General features: G+C 44.1%; 1 protein-coding gene across 1 annotated transcript in view; it reads left to right on the plus strand.

Annotated features, from left to right (window-relative positions):
- Positions 1 to 4487: 4487 nt before the first annotated feature.
- Positions 4488 to 21818, plus strand: part of RAPGEF1 (Rap guanine nucleotide exchange factor 1) — a 121622-nt gene continuing 104291 nt past the window's right edge. The window contains exon 1 of the mRNA XM_065418981.1: positions 4488 to 4512. Within this exon, the coding sequence (XP_065275053.1) occupies positions 4488 to 4512 (25 nt within the window). The remainder of the gene's footprint in view (positions 4513 to 21818) is intronic.

Genomic DNA, 21818 nt, shown 5'->3' on the forward strand with positions numbered 1-21818 from the left:
AGAGTCAATACAGCTCAGCAGGGCTAATGACAAGGTTCCCCCAGCTGGCAGCTGCCCAAGGCTCTTTATGTGGGGGAGAATCTTCACCACAGAGAGGAGGCTATAAAAATATAATCTATTACAGGATTTGTTACCCTTCCACCCTGCGCTCTGTAGGGCTGGTGGGAAGGAGTCAGGACCAGAGAAGCACCCACTGTGATCCAGGGGGAAAGCTGCTAAAGACACAGTTCTCCCCCACCCCTGCCAAACTCTGTGCATGGATCTAGGGGTCATGACGGGGCTCTGTTATTAGTGACCAGTGTAATTGCAATATAACTTCACTGAAAGCAATAGAGTTGCTCTCTGTTTACACCAATGTAAACAAGGAGAGAATCTGTCCCAATATCATTTCTGATTTTTAAACAAAGAACAAACAAAAAAACCACTCAGGGGCTGAGTCTCCTCACGGAGCAGGCATCAAAGTCTCATTCTGAGCAGTAGCGGGCACGAAACACATATCGTCTCCATTGATGTAGACCTTCTACAAACACAAAGCTCAGGTGGAGGGTGGCTTTGTTTATGGAACTTACAGCAATTTAAACAAAGTATAATTGTCACATGGTCAGTTTTTTAAAAAGCAGCAAAGTCAGGGCATGTGCCTCCTATATACTGTACCAAGGTGCATAAAATGTGGAGTCTAAACAACTTGGCTATGTCCCTTTAAAAAGTGACCAAGGCCTAGAAAAATATCTAGGTACCAAATACCTGAGTTGATATGTGAGCAGGAAGTACCATCTATGGGCTAAAAACACAACAGATTTATTTACTGCTAATACCTGGCATCATCATCAAGTTGGAGGTGCTTGTGTAATGCGTGTCTCTATCCACGTCTCATAGACAAGTTAATCTTCAAAAAGAATCCTATTAATTTCAGTGCAAACTGGTGCCATCCTCCCTTGAACGCAGTGACAGTATCCTGTGACAGGTTTCAGACATCTTCATCATCTGGACCCATGGAAAAGAAGCCCTTGAGGAATTCCACCATGATTTCAATAATTTCCATCCTGCCATCAACCTCAGCCTAGATCAATCCACACAAGCGGTCCACTTCCTGGACACTACTGTGCTAATAAGCGATGGTCACATAAATACCACCCTATACCGGAAACCTACTGACCGCTACACTTACCTACATGCCTCCAGCTTCCATCCAGGACACACCACACGATCCATTGTCTACAGCCAAGCTCTAAGATATAACCGCATTTGCTCCAGTCCCTCAGATAGAGACAAGCACCTACAAGATCTCTATCAAGCATTCTTAAAACTACAGTACCCACCTGCTGAAGTGAAAAAACAGATTGACAGAGCCAGATGAGTACCCAGAAGTCACCTCCTACAAGACAGGCCCAACAAAGAAAATAACAGAACACCACTAGCTGTCACCTTCAGCCCCCAACTAAAACCTCTCCAGCGCATCATCAGAGATCTACAACCTATCCTGAAAGATGATCCTTTACTCTCACAGATCTTGGGAGACAGACCTGTCCTCGCTTACAGACAACCCCCCAACCTAAAGCAAATACTCACCAGCAACCACACATCACTGAACAAAAACACTGACCCAGGAACCTATCCTTGTAACAAAGCCCGATGCCAACTCTGTCCACATATCTATTCAAGGGACATCATCACAGGGCCTAATCACATCAGCCATAGCATCAGGGGCTCGTTCACCTGCACATCTACCTATGTGATATATGCCATCATGTGCCAGCAATGCCCCTCTGCCATGTACATTGGCCAAACCGGACAGTCTCTAAGCAAAAGAATTAATGGACACAAATCTGACATCAGGAATCATAATACTCAAAAACCAGTGGGAGAACACTTTAACCTATCTGGTCATTCAATGACAGACCTGCGGGTGGCTATCTTACAACAGAAAAACTTCAAAAACAGACTCCAAGGAGAGACTGCTGAGCTGGAATTGATATGCAAACTAGATACGATCAACTCAGGATTGAATAAGGACTGGGAACGGCTGAGCCATTACAAACATTGAATCTATCTCTCCTTGTAAGTATTCTCACACTTCTTATCAAACTGTCTGTACTGAGCTATCTTGATTATCACTTCAAAAGTTTTTTTCACTTACTTAATTGGCCTCTCAGAGTTGGTAAGACAACTCCCACCTGTTCATGCTCTCTGTATGTGTGTATATATATCTCCTCAATATGTTTCACTCTATATGCATCCGAAGAAGTGGGCTGTAGCCCACGAAAGCTTATGCTCTAATAAATTTGTTAGTCTCTAAGGTGCCACAAGTACTCCTGTTCTTTTTTTAGTATCCTGTGACTGCCACTAGAGGACACCAGAGTTTCTCTCCTTCCATGTCAAGATTGTATTCTTAGGGCTTATTGATGTCACTATGGTTCCGGAACAGAAATTAAAATGAGTGCATGCATGACGATATTTGGTAAAGAAATGTCTAGATGCCTTAACACAGCTGAGTGTTATGGCAAGTTAGTTTTTTGTTGATATTGCAGATCCAGTTCTAGCAAAGGGGTCTTATTGCTCATGAGGAAAAAGAGGCAGATTCTGATCTTATTTGCATCCGTGTAAATTCAAAGAAACTCCACTGACATCCAGGAAAGTTGTTCTGAATTGACACTGGTGTAGCTGAGAGTGCAACATGTGTTAAGGTTTAGGCCTGCGTGACCTGTTATTTGGATGCTTTGTGGTGTCTCCTGGCAGTGCAACTGCCCAATTAAAGCTTAAAATATGCAGGAAGTTGCATAAACTACAGACCTGCTCCCATTGTAGTTAACTGGAATTTTTCCATTGACTTCAATGACAGCAGAATTGAGCCTTAGGAGCCCAAGCCTGGAAGATGCAGAGTATCCTCAACTCCCACCGAATCTCTCAGGAACTGAGGGATTCAGCATTTTGCAGGAGGTGTTCAGCGCTTTGCAGGTCTGGAGCAGCTACACCTGCTTTATAGAGCTCCTTATTGTGTCCTTGAGACAATGTGAAGTTCCATTCTTGGGGGAGTAAAAAAATCTGGAGTAACTATCAAAGCCAGTGGAATTACTCTGCATTTACACTGCTGAAACTGAGAGTGGAATTAGCCCATAAGCAATAACGTTGGACAGAATGAAGAATAAAACATTTTAAATGGAATGTAAAGAGCACCCCATCCCCCCATTTATTATGTATAAGGCACTATGTATGGGGCCATGGCTGTTTCTTTTTAAATAAATTACATCTCACTTTTCAGAATATCCTAGATGTCACTGCCCAGCCCCTTAGTGGGTGTAAATCGACCTAGCCCTCATGGTTGGAGAGAAAAGCTGGAAAACGTGAAGCGTGTGCATCCTAAAGGCTCAGAAACCAGGAGGTAACTAAAAAGAACCCAACGTTTGTTTAAAATCTCATGAATTTTGAGGGCTGGCCTCAGGATTTTTGAATGATTGAGACTGGCAATACTGCATACAACTGTGTTTGGGGGTCTCTACTAGGTTTAATCCCTCCCTAACCCATTGTCAGGGGGTTTCTCCCTGGGGTTAGTGCCTGGCTGTCAAGGGGTCTCTCCCCAGCGGTAATTCCGCCCCCCCCCCCCCAGGCCTGGTTCTCAAGGGGTCTCTCCCTGAGGTTAGTGGCCTCTGGATGTCAGAGGGCCTCTTGCTGCAGTTATTGCCTGGTTCTCAAAAGGTCGCTCCTGAGGTTAATGCCCACTGTGCCCAGATGGGGGGGGGGCTCTCCCCAGGTTAGCATCCCCCTGGTGTCAGGGGTACTCTCTCTGGGTGTTAGGGGTGCTCTCCGTGGGTTCAAGGGTTCGTGCCCGCTGGGTGTCAGGGGCTTTCCCCAGGCTAATGTCCCTGGGGTATTGGGGGTCTATCGCCAGGGTGTAAGGGGCTCACCCTGGCTTAGTGCCTCCCCCCTCCCCCCCCCAGCAGCTGTCAGGTGGTCTGTCCTTGGGTCTCAGGGGCTTTCCGTGAGTTAGTGCCCCTGGGTACCAGGGCTCTCTCCCTAGGTGTCAGGGGCTCACCCCAGGTTAGTGCCCCCAGGTGTCAGGGGCTCACCCTTGGTTAGTGCCCCCAGGTGTCAGGGGGTCTCCCTGGGTGTCAGAGGCTCACCCCAGGTTAGTGCCCCCAGGTGTCAGAGGCTCACCCCAGGTTAGTGCCCCCCGGTGTTAGGGGCTCTCCCCAGGCTAGTGGCCCCTCCCCGGCGCTGCCGTGCCCCGGGCGGGCGGCAGGGCGCGCTGTGTGAGCGGCTGCCTGGCCGTCTCTTCCCGGCCCGGCGGAGGGCGGGGGGTGGCTGCGCCGCCGCCGCCGCGGAGCCTACAGGCCGCCGCCGCAGTGTCTCTGCCGGATCCAGCCCGGCCGGCAGCAGCAGGAGGCGGCGGGTCGGAGCAGGACGCCCCGGCCGCTCGCTCCTGCTGGGCTGGGCCTGAGCCCTGGGGTCGGAGCGCGGAGCCCGGCCCCGGCCCCCGGCGCGGCCCCGACATGTCCGGCAAGATCGAGAAAGCAGGTGAGCGGGCGGGCGCGCAGGAAAGGCCGGGGCCGCGGCGGGGGAGGCCGGGCGCTGCTCCCCCTACCCTGAGGCCAGCCGGGCTGCTTCCACCGGGCCCGGACGCTGCTGCTCCCCATCGCCGGCCGGGCTCGGGGGCGCAGAGCCCGCCTGAGGCGGCCCGGGGCCTGCCGGGAAGGGATGGAGGCCGGGCCGGGTGTCCGAGGCTGGGGGGACTCTCCCGTGAGGGGAGACGGGCCCTGGGGGGCAGCGGGGGATGTGGAGCCCGCGGGGAGCAGGACACATGGGGGGATGCGAGCCGTTGAGTGACTGAGGGGAAGGGATAGAGAGAGGGAGGGGAGGTGCCTGGGCTGGGGACCCCCCATCCGAGGGGTCGGGGGTGGCAGTGCGGTGTGGTCCGCTGGGGCTGGGGCTCGTGTTTCTGCGGGCTGTGTATTCGCAGCGCATGTCGGCAGGGGGAAGAGCTGGCGGTGGGAAGTCTCCTGTCAGGAGTCGGATCTCGGTGCGCTTAGCCCTGCCTGCCCGCTGCCTTCCGTTCTCAGGGGATTGAGATGTTGTCCCAACGCTACTTCCCTCCCTCGGCGGTTTCCTGGGTTAGCTGCCCTGGTTTGCGTCTTGCTTCTATTACCTTTGTGTATTGGATCAGTCCGAGTGACTTGTGCATTTGAAAGCACCCTCCTGGCAAGATATTTACCTTCTCTCTCTCTCTAGATCTCTTTTCTGTACTGTTGGTATAGGGCTGTCCCAGAAAAGGCTACTGAACCTGAATACTATACTCACACACACACACACTTACTGGTGAGAACGTCAGGACTATTTCATAAATATCTTCTTATCTATTTCTCTCTCTCTCTGTGTTGTTTTGCACACCCCAGCACCTTGACAGTCATTTGAATTTAACAGTCTGTAAACCTGTGGCACTGTGAAGTTTGTGGCCTGCACATGATGATTAATTGTAAGTTACTAAACTTTTCTGTTGTTGGTAATCAGATGAGAAAAGATGAGTCTGTAGGCATATTTCAGAGAGAACTTGCTCACTTTTTCCTATCCTCCTTGCAAAGCTCTGGAGTCAGGCTGGGGTGACTGCAGTACAACGAGCAGTTAGCAAGATGCTCTTCCTGTTCTAAACCTGGATACATAATTGAAAAATACTTACACATGAATCATATTGTCGCCGTACTCCTGGAAATCATGTCAGGTTCTCAGTTATCACTTGAGATGGCTGAATGCCCCCTGCTTTTCCATGTAGCGTAAGTGGTATATTTAAAGATTCAATTAGTGTATTGCAAATTAAACAGTGAATTTATTTAGTTTAATTATGCGGTATTTAATTAGCAAGAAAAATCAGAGTTGTCTTTTTCCTTTTAAGGAATAGCTAGACAGTTTCCTGTGGTGAAGGTACAGTAGGGGAGTGTGAGGAGTATAGTATTCACGTTCAGTAGCTTTTGGTTAGGTAGTATCTTTTTAGCAAAGGTGCTAATGTTGGTGGCAGTGATTTTGGTTTTTGATCATTCAGATTAATTTTGTTCTGGCTTCTGAGCTGTCTTGCATCAGAATGCATTTTCCTGTGATATGGTTCTGGAGCGGCCCCAAGGAATAAGTGAATGTAATTGCCTGCTAGCCATCTTTTAAGTACAGTACATAGGGTTGGAGACATGCCTCAGCACTAAGTTACTGTCTAACTAGTGTGCATCGCATCATAGGACAAGTGTGATTCCAGAAATACCATATGTTAATCCATGCATGATTTCCCTAGGATTTCTCCCATAGCATCACAGCAAAATGCTACACTCTGGGATCCCGCATATACTTTTAAAATGTTTATTAGTATATCATTGTTGTTCATCCCAGATAAACTAGGTAAGATTTGAAAGCGTTAGCATGCATAGATGTGTGGTCAGCTCCAAAGGAATTGGCACCTGCAGTGGTGAATTTTGATTGTGATCTTCATACATATAGATAGTAACATAGGCAGTAACTGCAGTTGTATAAGCAAGTTATCCCATTTTATTTACTCATGTGCAGTAAATAACACTGTCAGAATAGTTAATATAACCCAACAGCAACAAAAGTAAAGAGAAGTACAAAGAAGGAAGATGAATCAGTCTGCAGAGAGGGGCGAGTGCAGTGCTGCTCTATAAACAATAAACAGAGGCCATCCATATTGTATAAAATGCAGATGCCAGGCAAGCTATGAGCCTGACTTTTCAGTGTGCTGAGACTCCATTGAAGAGCTTGGAGCATCTTGCAGGATCCTGTCCCTGTGCAAATAGTGTAAAATGTACAATCGTGAGGATGCAGTGGGTGAAGCCTTTGTGCAGAAACGTTCAGGAGATTGTCTGTAGCAGACACATATTGTTGTGGCAGTTTGCTCTGTAAGGGAAACCATAACTCTGTGAAATTGTCCTTCAACTGTTTGTAGTTCTATTTCTCAAAGGAAAGAATCTTTGATAGAAAATCCACTTCTAAGTCAAACCAGGAGACTTAGGGGCCAGCCACTTCAGTAATATATACTCATGGTATTGAGGGTGAGGAGGGTACGTATTATAATCAGCATAAGTTTAATCAGTAGTGTCACCTAATAAACATAGTCTGTGACATTGGAGAGAAATTTTATCCCTATCCTATTGCAAAGTGTACAATAGCAGATCAAAGATGCACTGAAATACAGAACCATATAGCAGGTGCCATGGGGCTAAAGGCTGCACTTTGTATACATCTTTCACTGTAGACATTCTTATGAGAGTGCCAATATACGGTAGATCCATTTATGTTGCAAATTAAATATGAAGTTGCCAGTGATAAGGAGTGATACTGGATATCTTCAAAGCTGGCTTAGGCTTTGAATGACTTTCTAACTATCCATACTGAGTGGGAGGGAGAGAACATATGTCCAGTCTGGATGAAAAAAAGAGAGCATATCTTACCTTTTGCAGTATGTGTGGGGGTCCTGCTTCTGTCTGATATAAGAGGATATTATCTATCCCAGAAACCGTTAAGCTATAGCATTTAATAAAAACTAGTAAGACACAATAATAGATAATAGCTGCCATCCTGTTGGCCAAGGAAGAGTGGACAAGGCTCCCTTTGGAGTCTGTCAGTACCACTAGTGAATGAAACAGGGTCACTATAGAGCAGTTCAGAGCAGTGCTTTGGCGACATGGGGTTCCATGTGGCAATGCGGCGCATGATGATACATTCAATTTATTGGCATTAGATTTTCCACATCCCTTAGGCTCAAGTCAGGTGACTCTTCAATACTTCCTTAAAGCAAATCCTCTATGTTCTCCATTTCAGGTAGGAAATACATATTAGATTATCTTCTCTTCCTTTCTCCAGTTCTGTGTTTGCAACTTTTAACCTTGACTTTCAGTGAATAGTTACAGTAATTCTCAGGGTTGCCTTAGTTTTTGTTTGTATGAAGTCTGTTTCCAGTATCCCAGATATAACACCACCATTCCAGATCTGTGCCACTTCACCCCATTGATCTAGTCAGTATTGCAGTTTTGAGCTAAAAATCCAGAATGGGGTTGCTGTGAAAGAGCAGAGAAAGCTGCAGACTTTGCTTGATTTGTTTATTACCAGGTATGAATTCACGAACTTACTTATCTGGTGGATCACAGACTCCAGGGAGCTGAATTATCCTGCATCCTTCAAATCTATGGGAAAAGAGAGAGCAATAAAATGCAATCAAACCTTGGCCTAGAAATCAAAAATTCCCCTGTGAACAGGGTCCATTTGATAGTCTCTCTATTAGAAAACATGGATTTCAGTAGTTTGAATGAAACTTTATGCCAGGTTACTGTTATCTTCCATGCATACTTACATTCTTAACCTTAACATTGTTTAGGAAGCTCTTTAACATCTCTATACATTTGTCTTTTCAGAAGCAGGTTGTTGGGGTATAGGTACAAGTTGCTTTGTGGCGATTGTGTTATCTGGTGGGCATGAAAATTTTAGCTCAGCTCAGTGGCCGACTGCAGGTATTTTTTTCACAGCAGACAAAGGCATCAAACATCATTGTCTTCAGCTCTTTCTTATATGTTTAAGTAGTTCAGTAAAGTTGTAAAATCTCCTACTTTTTAAGCTGTCAGCATAAACTTCTACAGGAAATCCCAAGATAACTTTTCTTATGGGAAATAGTTAAATAAAAAGACACAACACAATGCAACTGGCAAGAATTTATACATCCTGATGGGAACTTTATTGTTCAGCCAGAGTCTTTCACGTTGACTTATGCCGTGTTGAATTGTGCATATTTGAATGGTGGAGTATTGAGATGAAATTTCTCAGTACATTAGTTTTTGCCTGTTAGATCATTTGAAAAGTAAATTCATAACTATCAAGGACTCTTCTACCTTTCATCACCTCTTCATCATTTGCTCAATCTGGAAATTATCCCATGTTGACTCCTTATTTTCATATCAATATAGTCTTCCACAGTCCCTTCCACATTGGACTGAATTGTATTTAGGCAGATTTACTGGGCAGATGTCTCTCTCTGTTTCCACCACTGTACCAAGTTCTTAGATATGAAGGAAGACTTTCAAGTTAATTAGAAGTTCTGCATTTGACTGACATAATGCCCCTTTTCCAGATTAGTGCCTTTCAAACAAAGTAATAATCTTCTGGTGAAATGTCTTGACCTGGAAACTGGAGATTAAACTCTCTCCACTGCCTGCATCCTTGTATGGACTCAGTTCATCGTCAGGAAGGCTGATCAGTTGGTATCTTTCAGGACTCACACTTTCAGCATCTCCTGCAATCTTCATTGAATTCCATTCCCATGTTGTCATCATACAGACATTTTACTGAAAATTAAGTTTGTGTTAAAAAGTCTTGCCTAGTTGTGTGTAGAGTCAGGATGTAGAGATACAAGGCAAAGATCATGACTTGACACTTCCCAGAGAGCTTGGTACAAAGAGTGTTTCACATTTTTAAAAGATGTTGGGTGTAAGCTTGATGGGTGTTGAAAACAGCCTGGCTTCAAAACCACACTGTTAAAAAATGTAGCCTGCGGGCTCACAGGAGCAAGATTGAGATGCTCATAATGGTTATAAGAAAGGAGTGGGTGGGGGAAAAAGACAGCTGAAGTCCAGTGGAATGCGAGGCAGCTGGATTGTGACTTAGTCAACTAAAAAATTGAAACTGGAAACAATGGCTAAATTTATTTTCTGGGTGTGGGCAATCATTTTGTGTTCTCTAACAAAGTGAGACTGAATTTCAGTGAATCCAAAAATATCTTTTGGTGTAATTCCACAGGTGCCTGCAGGAGCTCTCACTGGCTCTTGTTCACCTCCTCCTGGCAAGTAGAGAGAATATGGAAAGTTTACTTTTGATCAAGAACACGGCACAAATCTGTCTCATCTAGGCCCACAGCTTTATTTGCAAAAACATGCCCCATTTATAATAGGCCTGTAATTTATCAGCACCAGCTTGAGTTGTCACAATCTATTGCATGAGTGAAAGAAGACATTTGCTCCGGTGCTATGGATTCAAGCTGTGGGCCTGTGGCTATGCTATAGATTTCCTTGGGGCTTCAGTTTTGCATTTAAAAGCTTTGAGTTGCAGTTGATACTTCCACCAGTACACGAATGACTTCTATGTCTATTGCATTAGTAGGTGCATCTCATGCTATTTCCAATGGTATTGGATCATCTTTGTATATGGAAGTTAGGAAAGCCCCTAAAGACTGAGAGGAAGAGATAACTTGCCCTGTGTATCATCTCTTTAATGTGTAACATTTGCTTCTGAGCTGAGAATCTGTATACAAAGTGGCAAAATGAGTTTTTACAGTTGTTATAAACTGCTAAAAATGAGGGCTTACAGAGAATCTCACAGCATCTTAAATGCAGCTGTGCTAATGGTGGTTTTGTAAAGCAGAGGTCAGTGTAAAACCTGATTCATTTCTGAAATTTGTTTTAAAGGAGCTCTTGATTCATAGCCCGAGAAATGTATTTGTGTTTTATTACCTGGCAGTAGGAATGGCATCCAGTGGCTAATCAGACTGAATCCAAAGCTCTCATTGCCTATTCATGTTCCAGCGGATTCATTGATGTTCCCCTCTACTGCTATTGAAAGGTGGCAGACGGAACTAATTAAAACATCCTTGTACAGCAATGAAGGTGAAATGATGGAACACATCACTGTTGTTCTGTGCCAGATAAAACACCAGAAACCATGCAGTTTCCATGTACATGAGAAGCTAATAAATTACATGTGATAGCCACAGGCAAGGTGACTTAATAGCCTTCATTCTCCCCCGTTGACTATCTTACATAGTTAGGATAAATTCAGAGGCCCTAATTTGTTCCATTTTCCCCTAGCCAATTACCCATAGGGTTTTTTCAGAAGCTAATGCTCAGGGGTTTCAGTGGTAGTAGAGGCAGTGCCAATTTGCAAAGAAGTTAAATCCCATTGACCTCTTATATGCACTGTTGCCTAGTACTGAAAGGAATCTTTTCATTTAAATAGCCAGTGTACTTCTATGCCGACTTTGCATTAACTACAAAAAACCTCTACAGACATGCAAGCAAAGGGATTTCTCAGCTTCTGAAACATCTGCAGCAACTGGTTTTCCTACTGAAAGTAGTTTAGTTCATAATTCGATGCTTTTTATATTATCCTTTACCTTTTGAACATTGGCAACTTTTGATTGTTTTATATCTGTCCTGTGAAATTCAGACTCTAAGGCCTTGTTTAGGCTACATCTACACTACCCACCGGAATCGGTGGGTAGAAATCGATCTCTCGGGGATTGAATTATTGCGTCTCGTCGGGACGCGACATTCGATCCCCGAATCGACGCTTGTACTCCACCAGGGTAGGTAGGAGTAAGTGCCGTCGACGGGGGAGCCGTGGAGGTCGATTTGCCGCCGTCCTCACAGCGGGGTAAGTCGGCTCCGATACGTCGAATTCAGCTACGCTATTCGCGTAGCTGAATTTGCGTATCTTAAATCGACCCCCTACATAGTGAGGATGTAGCCTTACACACACAAGTTGCACCGCTTTAACTGTACTGATATAGTTGGACTGGTACAATCCCCCAAGTGTGGACGTAGTTATACCAATGTAAAGGTACTTCTGTTGGTATAACTTATTCCTAGGCAGGAAGGGGAGTGGGATAAAGCACCTTTATACCAGTATAATTGCATCCATGTTGTTGTTGTTGTTGTTACTTGTATTACTGTAGCCCCAAGAGCCCTAGTCATGGACCAGAACCCCACTGTGCTGGTGCTGTATTGATATAACTGTTTCTGTACAAAATTGCATCCCTGACAGAAATAGTTACACCAGAAGTAAAAACTGTGCATAGACCAGTCCTAAGCTTTTCAAGACAGGGACTGTGGTCTCCTACCTTGTGTTTACACGGTGGCTAGCACAATAGGCTGCAGTTCTGATTGGGACTCTGGACAATAGTGTAATCCCACCTAGTGCTTTAGGACACCCTCCTCCCTTTTGTCTGTGATTAGATTTTTCTGAGGACTCTTTCTTAGCTTCTGGTTGGTTAAATCAGGCCAGCTGTTCTAGTATCAGCAGTGAGTTTTCAGGCTCAAATCTGGTTGGTCTGTTCAGCTCAGGTTGCTCTATTTACATCAGTAAACAATACCATGATTCAGCCATCGCAACAATTGTAGTGTGTGTGACATAGTAACAGTATTTGACTGTCATCCAAAAATGGTGGCATTAACACTCACCACCAGTAGTGTCTGTGTAGCTGAGACTCTAAGGTGAGTAGCCAGCTATGTAGATAATGTTTTCACCCCTCAGCTCATAGAGAGCCATATTACACAGAGTCTGGTCTTCCAGACCAGTTCCAGCAGAGCCTACTTCTGATAAAAAGACACATACCATTTATACAGCTTTCCATATTGGATATGATGGTCCTTCATTTTCCTCTCTGTTCTGTTTCAAACATTGACTGTAACTATTGATGCTTCACTATTTTTTGAACTTCATCTCAGACAATGAAAATAATAGACTAATCAGCTTCTAGTCACACTCTCACTTTCAGGATCTTTCAACATTTGGGTTGGAAATATTGTAGGAGAATGTTATTTCCTTTTAAAAAAATGAACAGCTTCCATTGCAGACAAAATAAATGTCAAAAACCTGATGGAAATGTTTCTGTTCATGCTAGTTTGTGTAAAATCTTGATTTCACAGAACCTAATTTTGGGGCATAAATTGCCCTGACTGTTCCATTAATTTGAATTTTTTTGCAGTCTGGTGCTGTGATAGTGGATCTGGTCAGAACTGCTGGGATGAATCGAGTATACATTCTGTCAGGAGTTCATGTATCTTTATTTACATCTAAATATAAGTTTTCTGTGTCAGCTGTTATAGGTAAAATGGGATTTTCACAGGTTGGAGCATGCTGCCCCAGGAACATTCTCCAATACTGCCGTACAAACTGCCACTTTACTACTGCCTGGCAACTTTACTCCTGAAATACCAGTGCTGCAGTCTGTACTCTTAAAGATATTTTTGAACACTATGTATAGTTTGTGCCTATAGAAAAATGCTTCTACACAAGATTTCATTTACTTGAGACAGCAGTACTGTCCTCACACAGCACATAGAGCAGCTGAATTCCAGTTCCTTTATATTGTATTGTAGTTCACTCATACAGCCCCTCATTGTTAACATTATCCCTTGATGTTAAATCCATTCATGGTTGTTGCCACTGCTACCACTGTTCTTTGCTGGACCTTGGGAGGTAGTGTTTCCAGGCAGAAGTGGATGGGGACAGGGAAGTGGATGGGGACAGGGAAGTGGATGGGGACAGGGAAGTGTAACGGATGTAACAGGGAAGTGTAACAGATGTTCAGGAAAGGGAGCATTAATAGTCTGTATCTGAACATTCATTGACTCTAATATCATGGGAACTCTGACATACAATATGTGTGTGAGAATCAGTTTTACATTGCTAGATTTGACATAACATGAAGTGACAAAGTGACTTCAAGTATTATGGTATCTGACCTATAAGTAGCTAAACTGTCAGAATTGTCTCTGTCCTGGGTGGCTTCCTACTTGCATGCTTATTTCACCTTTTTATTTCCCCTTAACTACCAAGGAGGATGGTCAGTTCACTGTGAGTGAGCTGGCAGAGGAGAGGGCATGGTGCAGGGGTTTCGACTCATGATATTCTAGCAATCCAACATTTTCCAGCATCTTGCTTTATTTTCCCAGGAATAGGATCTATGCTCATGCATGTTAGGGCTTTCCCAATGCTCTGAGACTGTCATACATTATGTGATTCAGGTCAGGGCTCCGGTAGCGCTGCAGGTGCCACTGATGAAACACTAGTGCATTATTATGTTTAGGGAGAAATACTACTAAGGGCCTGTCTTCTCTACAAAGTACTCCCGTGAAAGGAGACCATTTACAATATGATTGTACCCCAACATGGGAAAGCGCATTCCATTTTGTATTGTAGAGAGGACCTTTAGATAGTCCTCATGTCTCCAGATAGAAATGGAACTCAAGTCCTGCAGTGAGTGGATTTAATACTCCTGGGGAATTCTGTGCCTAAAAATTCTGCAAACTTCTGCATATTTTATTTGCCAAAATAACACAATATAATTACTCCTATTTCAATTATTTTGGTAATTTATTTCAAAATACTGGTCAGCAAGTGTGTCAACAATACAGACAAGAACAACAACAAAAGATTAAAGAGTTAAAGAAACCCCTACAACAACCCAGTTCCAGTTGGGGGATGCAGGAGGGGGCTGCATGGGGCCCCCATAACCCAGACTCCTGCACTCCCTTCCCCTCAGAGCCCATTGTCATGGCACCCCCTCGACCCAGACATCTGCAGCCCCCTCCCCCCAGAGGCCAGCACTGGGACACCCCCAGAACCCAGACACCCGCACCCCTCTCCTCCCAGAGCCCAGCCATGGGCACCCCCAGAGCCCGGGCACCCACACCCTCCCCTTCCCCCCCAGGAGCCCAGCTGCAAGGCAGTCCCCAGCCTGGACACCCAGAGCCAGCTGCCTCCGCCCAGCTTCTTTACTGTCCCTTTGGGGGATGTGGTGCTGTGCGGTCCTGCCCTTCCTCACCCTTTGCCAGAGCTGGGTCCCTTGTGCCCTCTCCCATCCTCAAGCTGGGCAGCCAGAGAGTGAGGAACCTCCATCCCTGGTGGGCTGGGCACTCTGCTCACTGTGAGCTGGGCTCTGCAGAGTCTAGTGGCCCCTAGTGGCGGCCAGCAGCTCTGCAGCCCCAATTCTGCAGGGGGAACATGGAATTTTGCGCAAATTCTGCTTTGCATAGTGGTGCAGAATTCCCCCAGGAGAAACTTAAAAATCAAAGGTTAGTTTTAAATATAGGGACTCTTGGGCCTAGTATCAAACAATATATAAAGGATTCGAATTTCTCCACAGTGGAGACATTTTAAACTTATTTCGTACGTGTATGCAGGGGGTTAAATTTGTATCTTGAGTTTTTGTCATGTGAATGTATTTCTGAAACATACATAACACACGTAGCTTGTAAAGTTAGTGACTGGATGCTGCAGTCTTGAATGTTTGCGAAAGTAGAGTGTATCATTATAGAATTTGACCAACACACTTAATGTGTGGTTTTACGGCTGTTAACCTCTAGTTTGCAGACAATATCATCTTATTTACTCATCAGCCTGATTCTTAATACTGCCTTTATATTGTGTGGCGTATGTGGTTTTATCCTCCAATCTTTTGGGACTTTTTTCTGATGCATCTTCTAATCTTCCAAACCACCCAGTCCCTGCTGTACACATGGTGTTAAAATAGCCTGAGGAATGTACTCCATATTTAGAAAGTTTCCTGAACATAAATGTCATGCAATAAAGGGCTTAGGGCAAGATCAATATTTTAGCTCTGGTTTTATAGTGCATTTCTACCAAGTCCAGATGATAGTGTTCTGTGAATCATTTCAGTGTTCTTAAATGTGGACTTTGGCTAGTAGCACAGGGGTTCTCAAACTGGGGGTTGGGACCCCTCAGGGGGTCACAAGGTTATTACATGGGGGGTCGCGAGCTGTCAGCCTCCACCCCAAACCCTGCTTTGCAGCCAGCATTTATAATGGTGTTAAATATATAAAAGTGTTTTTAATTTATAAGGGGGGGTCGCACTCAGAGGCTTGCTATATGAAACGGGTCACCTGTACAAAAGTTTGAGAACCACTGTAGTAGCACAATACTATTTGAAACACAAAAGTCTGCCGAAGTGATGGCTGTGCCTTTTTATTGGAGTTATACCTACATTAGCCAAAGTTTGTCATTTGGGGGACTTTGTGGACTTAACAGAGCTACTGTGCAGATAAATGTAATGGATTATGGAGTATGTGGTGGGGCATGATGCAGACAGCTTCCTCTACATCTTCATGTAGTTTGCACACTTTGGTTTTGATCCCTGGAAGGGCTGAGTTCTCACAGGTTCCATGGATTTCATTGTGCCAGACTGTTTACACATAAAGATCCCCCTCCTCTTTCCCCCCCCCCATGTTTTATCAGTCTTAAGTTTTCAGCTTCCTGAAAAAAATGCATTGATGATGCCTAGGGAAACTGAAGAACCCTTATAAAGTATTTTAAAGGAATTTAAGAAACATTTCAAGAAGCACTGTTTAAAATGGATTATCTATCCGAATGTTTTTTTTTCATTAGTCAATTTCAAAATATTCAAGCTGACAGTGCCCCTTTAAAGAACTACTGACTCCTTGTGGAAAACTTTCATCCTGTGTGTTCAGAGAGAAGCCTGCTTATATGTAATATGTTTCAAATATTTTCCTCCTATGTTTTTGTTTGTGAAGGCCTGGACTACACACACAGCTGCACCAGTTTAACTAAAGGTGTGATTTTTATACTAGTTAAAGTGGTGCAGCTTTGTGTGGAGACTCTTAAATCAGGTTAAACCTGGTTTATATTGGTTTACCTTGTATTGGTAAATTCACAGGTGTGAAATAAACCCAGTCATAACCAGTTTTAAACAAATATGAGAATGTCCACACTGGGTTGCACTGCTTTAACGTAAATTGTTTTTTAAACTGGTGCAATTTCTGTATATAGACGAGCCCTAGGAAGATTTGGGTGGATGTAGGTTCTTTGTTACTTGGAAGCTCATCAGCTCCTCCTTATTCCCCAGGTAAAGTCATTCCTGTGTGGGCACACTTACATCAGTTTCAAATTGCTTCTATTGATTTAGCTTGTGCCTGTAAATTTACTGACACAAGGTGAACTGATGTAAACCAGGTTTAAATTGATTCAACAGGTTCCATGGACAAAATTGCACCAATTTAACTAAGGCTAGGTCTACACTACAGCGGGGGGTCGACCTAAGATACGCAACTTCAGCTACATGAATAGCGTAGCTGAAGTGGCGTATTTTAGGTCGACTTACCTGGCTGTGAGGACGGCGGCAAGTCGACCGCTGCCGCGCCGCCGTCGACTCCGCTACCGCCTCTTGCCGCGGTGGATTTCCGGAGTCGACGGTAGAGCCATCAGGGATCGATTTTATCGCGTCTTCACTAGACGCGATAAGTCGATACCCGATAGACCGATTGCTACCCGCCGGATCGGCGGGTAGTGAAGACGTGCCCTAAATGGGTGTAAAATCCCACCTTTAGGCTATGGCTACACTACAGAGCCTATAGCAGTTCAACTGCGCCACTATACCACTGCTAGTGCACAAATTTTAATCTAAGCCGATGGGAGAAGCTCTCCCGCTGGCATAGCGCTGTCCAAATTGGTGCTTAGATGGGTGTAACTTACATTGCTCGGGGGGTGGCTTATTCACACTCCCGGGTGACATAAATTATTGACCTAAACTGTAATGTGTACATAGCCTTAGTTAGACTGGTGCAACTTTGTGTGTAGACCAGGTCTGAAATATCCTTTTTTATATCTATGTATAAATATGCAGGGTCTTCAGTCTAAAAATTCCCAGAGCCTGTCAGATTCCTAGAGTTGTTGGAATTTTTCCCTGAGGGGACGGGTCATCAAATGCTCCTACAGCAGCAAAATTCCACACTTGACCCAACTATCCAACAGATGGGCCACTAGCAGAAACATTTTCCAAGTGATTGGATCACATTTGAGATTCTTTGGAAACTTTCCAGTAACTTTTGTTTAGAAATGTCATGGAATCCAAAATAAATAAAACAAACTAACAGAAACATAAGTTAAGAAACAGTAGCTTACTGAGATTATGAGTTTAATAATACTTACAAGGAGTGAGATGGAAAATGTCAATAATAACAAAGAGCAATTGAGGGCTGATGTACCTTTGAGCTATTGGCCCAAATCTTGCAGTTCTTGCTCAGGCAAAACTCCCATTAAGATCAATGGGTGCTTTGCCCTCTAAGGCTTGTAGGATTTGGCCAATTATGTTTTCTTCTGACTTAAATTGGTTGAATAAGACCTCTGTTTCTCTGGGTATTTAGCTATACAGCTACAACACTTTTTTTCCTATGTTGAAACATTTTCAAAGAGATTGGCCAGGAAGGCAGTCTGAAATGAGGATTCAATATTGTTTCAATGAAACTGGGTTAAGTGGGGCTCAGATACCATATTGATTGGCCCAGTATAAGAACCTGAATAGAGTACGTGGAGGTGGGGAAGCTTTTGAGCTGTAACTTGAGGGTTTAGTCTTCATTAGTCACCTATTTCTATCCTTGGTGTCCTGTGGGTTGTAGGTGTAGTTGTAGGTTTTAATGATTCCTTGGGGCTATGGTTTCCTACTAACATAGTAATAATTAGTTTAGTGTGAACAAGTTGATTTAGCAAACCACTTGCTACACACATGTCAGGCTAAACCGGAACTGGTCAGGACATTCCTCTATTTTTGCCTCTCACAGTTTGGCTTGCATTATATTTCTTTTGGCACAAATAAAAACACGGTGCTGCTTGAGTGTGGCGGTAAGTGTTGTTACCTGACTCTCTAGGGGAGAAAAAAGCGTGGAGAAGATCAAAAAGAACCCCAAACAAAACTGTGTTATATGCAAATTGCTAGAGAGAGAGCTAAAGAAAAACCTATGGGCAGCAAAGCGTTCGCTTAATGTCAGTGTGGTTAGTATTTACACAAACTGTCATCTCCCTTGTGCTGTTCAGACTAAGGAGAAACAAAACATCCCCCTCCATCAGCAAGGGATGACTCAACACCAGACTGAAAGGTGACTATACCACTGGCAAATAGTGCGTGTGTGTCATCTGTCTCATCCATGTCCTCTAAGACAGTAGTTCTCAACCAGGGGTCTGGGGCCCCCTAGGGGGCCTTGAGGAGGTTTCAGAGGCGCCTCCAAGCTGGGCCAGCATTAGACTCTCTGGGGCCCAGCGCAGAAAGAGGAAGCCCTACCGCATGGGGCTGAAGCCCAGGTCCATGAGCATTGCCACCTGGGGCTGAAGCTGAAGCCTGAGCAATGTAGTTCATGGGGGCCCCTGTGGCGTGGGGCCCCAGGCAGTTACCCTGCTTGCTACCCCCTAATGCTGGTCCTAGGTTTTATCTGCAGAAAGCCAGTTATTGTGGCACAGGTGGGCCATGGAGTTTCATGCTGGGAGGAAGGGGGGGGGGGCGGCTCAGAAAGAAAAAGGTTGAGAACCTCTGCTCTAAGAAATTGAGGCACTTAAAATATAGAGCTGGAGTATCTTGGAAAAGCCTGCCAGGCCGATGCTCTCTTAACAGTTCTTTAAGAAGGGAGCTTGTTTAAAATCTGCAGTAAAATATACAAGGGGGGGAAAAAAGCATTTAGGTAAATGTTTTTTCTTCTAAACTTGGACTCGGGTAAAACCAATTATACACATTCTGTATGTGTATACTGGCAGCTCTTTCACTTAGATTTTGTCCTGATCTACATCCTTGTTCACCAGACCTCAACTCTTATGTGAATATTTCATAGTAATACTTACTACCTCCTTGGAGACAGCAGATGTACAATAAGTGATATGTATGTACAAGTTTCTCTAAGTTTTCATTTGGCTGGAAGCCTGGGAAATGCCAGGATGTTAAGGATTAAAACTCATCATTCTGACCAAAGACTGGTCTGGTATAACTTGCATCCTTGGCATAAGCCGTCTAGATCTTAGTGGCTCTTTACTAGATTAGCCACACAGGAAAAATAGATTTACCTGACAGCATTACCACCTCCTTGCCCATGTTCACAGTAGTGACCTGAATATATATTTTATACTTCTTTCTGTTCTGTTTGAAGGTTCAAGAGAATTGTTTCTGACAGTTGAGCAAATTAGCTTATCTATAAACCTTGAGGTTCTCTGGGTACAGAGGTGCACAATAGTAATAAAAGCTATGTTGACTGCTGGTATGGTTGTTTTAATACTGCTTGAGTTGTCTGAGTATTTATGGCCATTATAAATGACATGATCCAAGATTACTAATGTTTGGTCACCCAGACAGTCAGAATTCCACTATTGAGCTTCAAAAAATTTCCTGCATCAAATGAAACTGTGTTCTAGGAGAAACTAGCGTCTGTGCCCAAATCTTGTTAATATTGCTGCTGAAAAACAGTAATTATATCAGATTTTCTACAAGGATGTTAGAGTCTGGTGCCCATGGAGAATAACAGCAAAATGAGATTCACCCCTGGCCTACCAGCATTCCAGTGTGTAGAGCTAACAAACTTGACCTTTATTTACTTTTATTTGCTTTTTTCATTGAATACTTCTCAAATTAGGTATGTGATGTCTGAAAGCTTTTGACAGCCTAATCTGCCAAGTTTCAGCCACCACTATAATCATGTGAAGCTGTGATGGAAATGCTAGTGCTCCCTGGTATAAATGTCATGGATTTGTTTTCTGCGTTAAACTGGAAAAGCTGTTTTGTGTTGGTGCTGCACAGGAAGATCTTTGTTTTGAGGTGAGGACAGTGTTAAACTCCTGTTTCACCTCTTTCCCCCCAACCCTCTGAGTGACCTAAATTCCTGGGGATTGATGTAGCTACAGTTGCAGTTGGTTAGCTGGTGCTGCTGTGAAGAAGAGCCTTTGACTGCAGCCAGGTTTTCATGACTCATTTGTCAATACTGTCAGACTAAAACAAATTAAACCCGATAGAAAAGTTTCTGCTTTCTTTTTAAATGTATACAGTGCGGTTTCTTGTGCTCCCTCCCCCACAGTCTCACTATTTCATGCCCTCTGGCAGGGTGTTTGTGACTGTGCTATTGACTGGGACAAGTTGTTAGAGAAGACAAGGTGCCACTTTGCTGGCTAGGGAAAGAGAAGACGAACCTACCTGCCTTGTCTCTCTGTCTGTCAAGACTGATGCTTAGACTCTCCTAAAAAACCCAGAAGGAACTTAAAAGACCTGTGCTTCCCAACGGGTTTAACCCGATAGAGTTTGAATTTCACCCTGTTGGGATCTTGCCAGCTGAAGAATCTCCAGAAAATCAACCCATGTGATCAATGAAAAAGTGAGCCAGAGCTTCCAAGAGTTTGCTTGGCAGAGGAAAGACAGTTGAGGTTTTTAATATTTTTGTCATTTTTACATAGTCCTCGACACTGAAAATAAGACAGATCAGTTTGGAAGCATCACATCTGTTTACTGAAGCAAGTCACAGGCTTGCAGTAATTGTCTTGGCTCTTGGACCAAACGGGGGAGGCAGTTTGTCTGCCTGGATATTTTTTTAAAGTGATAATTACAAATGGAGTGCACGTCTCATTCTGAAATCCCTACAGAGAGGGGATGTCTGCTCTGCGAGATGGGAATGTTAATGATTTACATGTTTGTACACAGCGTGGGTGAGTGAATGAAACTAATACCTTTCATAGCAAATGAGAGGATTACAGATGACAAAATGCTTTCCTAGATGAGGCAGTGTTGTGGCGGAAGAATGAGATGCAGTAGGTAGGAGGGGAAAGACTTGCAATGGTTAGAAATTTGATTCACTTGACCACACATTTCACGCTTCTCTGTGACATATACATTTGTAGAATTGTAGTCACAATTGTGACCAAGCATTTTTGTTTAAGAGAAATGCCAACCACCTTCTAGATGTGTATTTTGTGGGAAATATTGGCATCTAGTCCTTCTTTCTCTCATACTTTCTGGGCTTTATCCATCTTGCTTTGTATGATCATGGTGTGAAAAATGATCTGCATAGTAATTTGTGAGGCATTTCCCCCCCCCCCCCTTGACTTAACATCCAGTGGATATTAAGGAAATGTGCATTGCACAAATCCTAATGTAGACATGCTGCATTTAGCATAAAGCAGGACTTACATGGGTGACGCTTAATTTGGCAGCATACCAGTGTCAGGGTTTGTCTACATTACCTGCTTGATTGACGGGCAGCGATCGATCCAGCGGGGGTTGATTTATG

Source organism: Emys orbicularis, chromosome 18, assembly GCF_028017835.1.
Source record: "Emys orbicularis isolate rEmyOrb1 chromosome 18, rEmyOrb1.hap1, whole genome shotgun sequence".
NCBI lineage: Eukaryota > Metazoa > Chordata > Testudines > Emydidae > Emys > Emys orbicularis.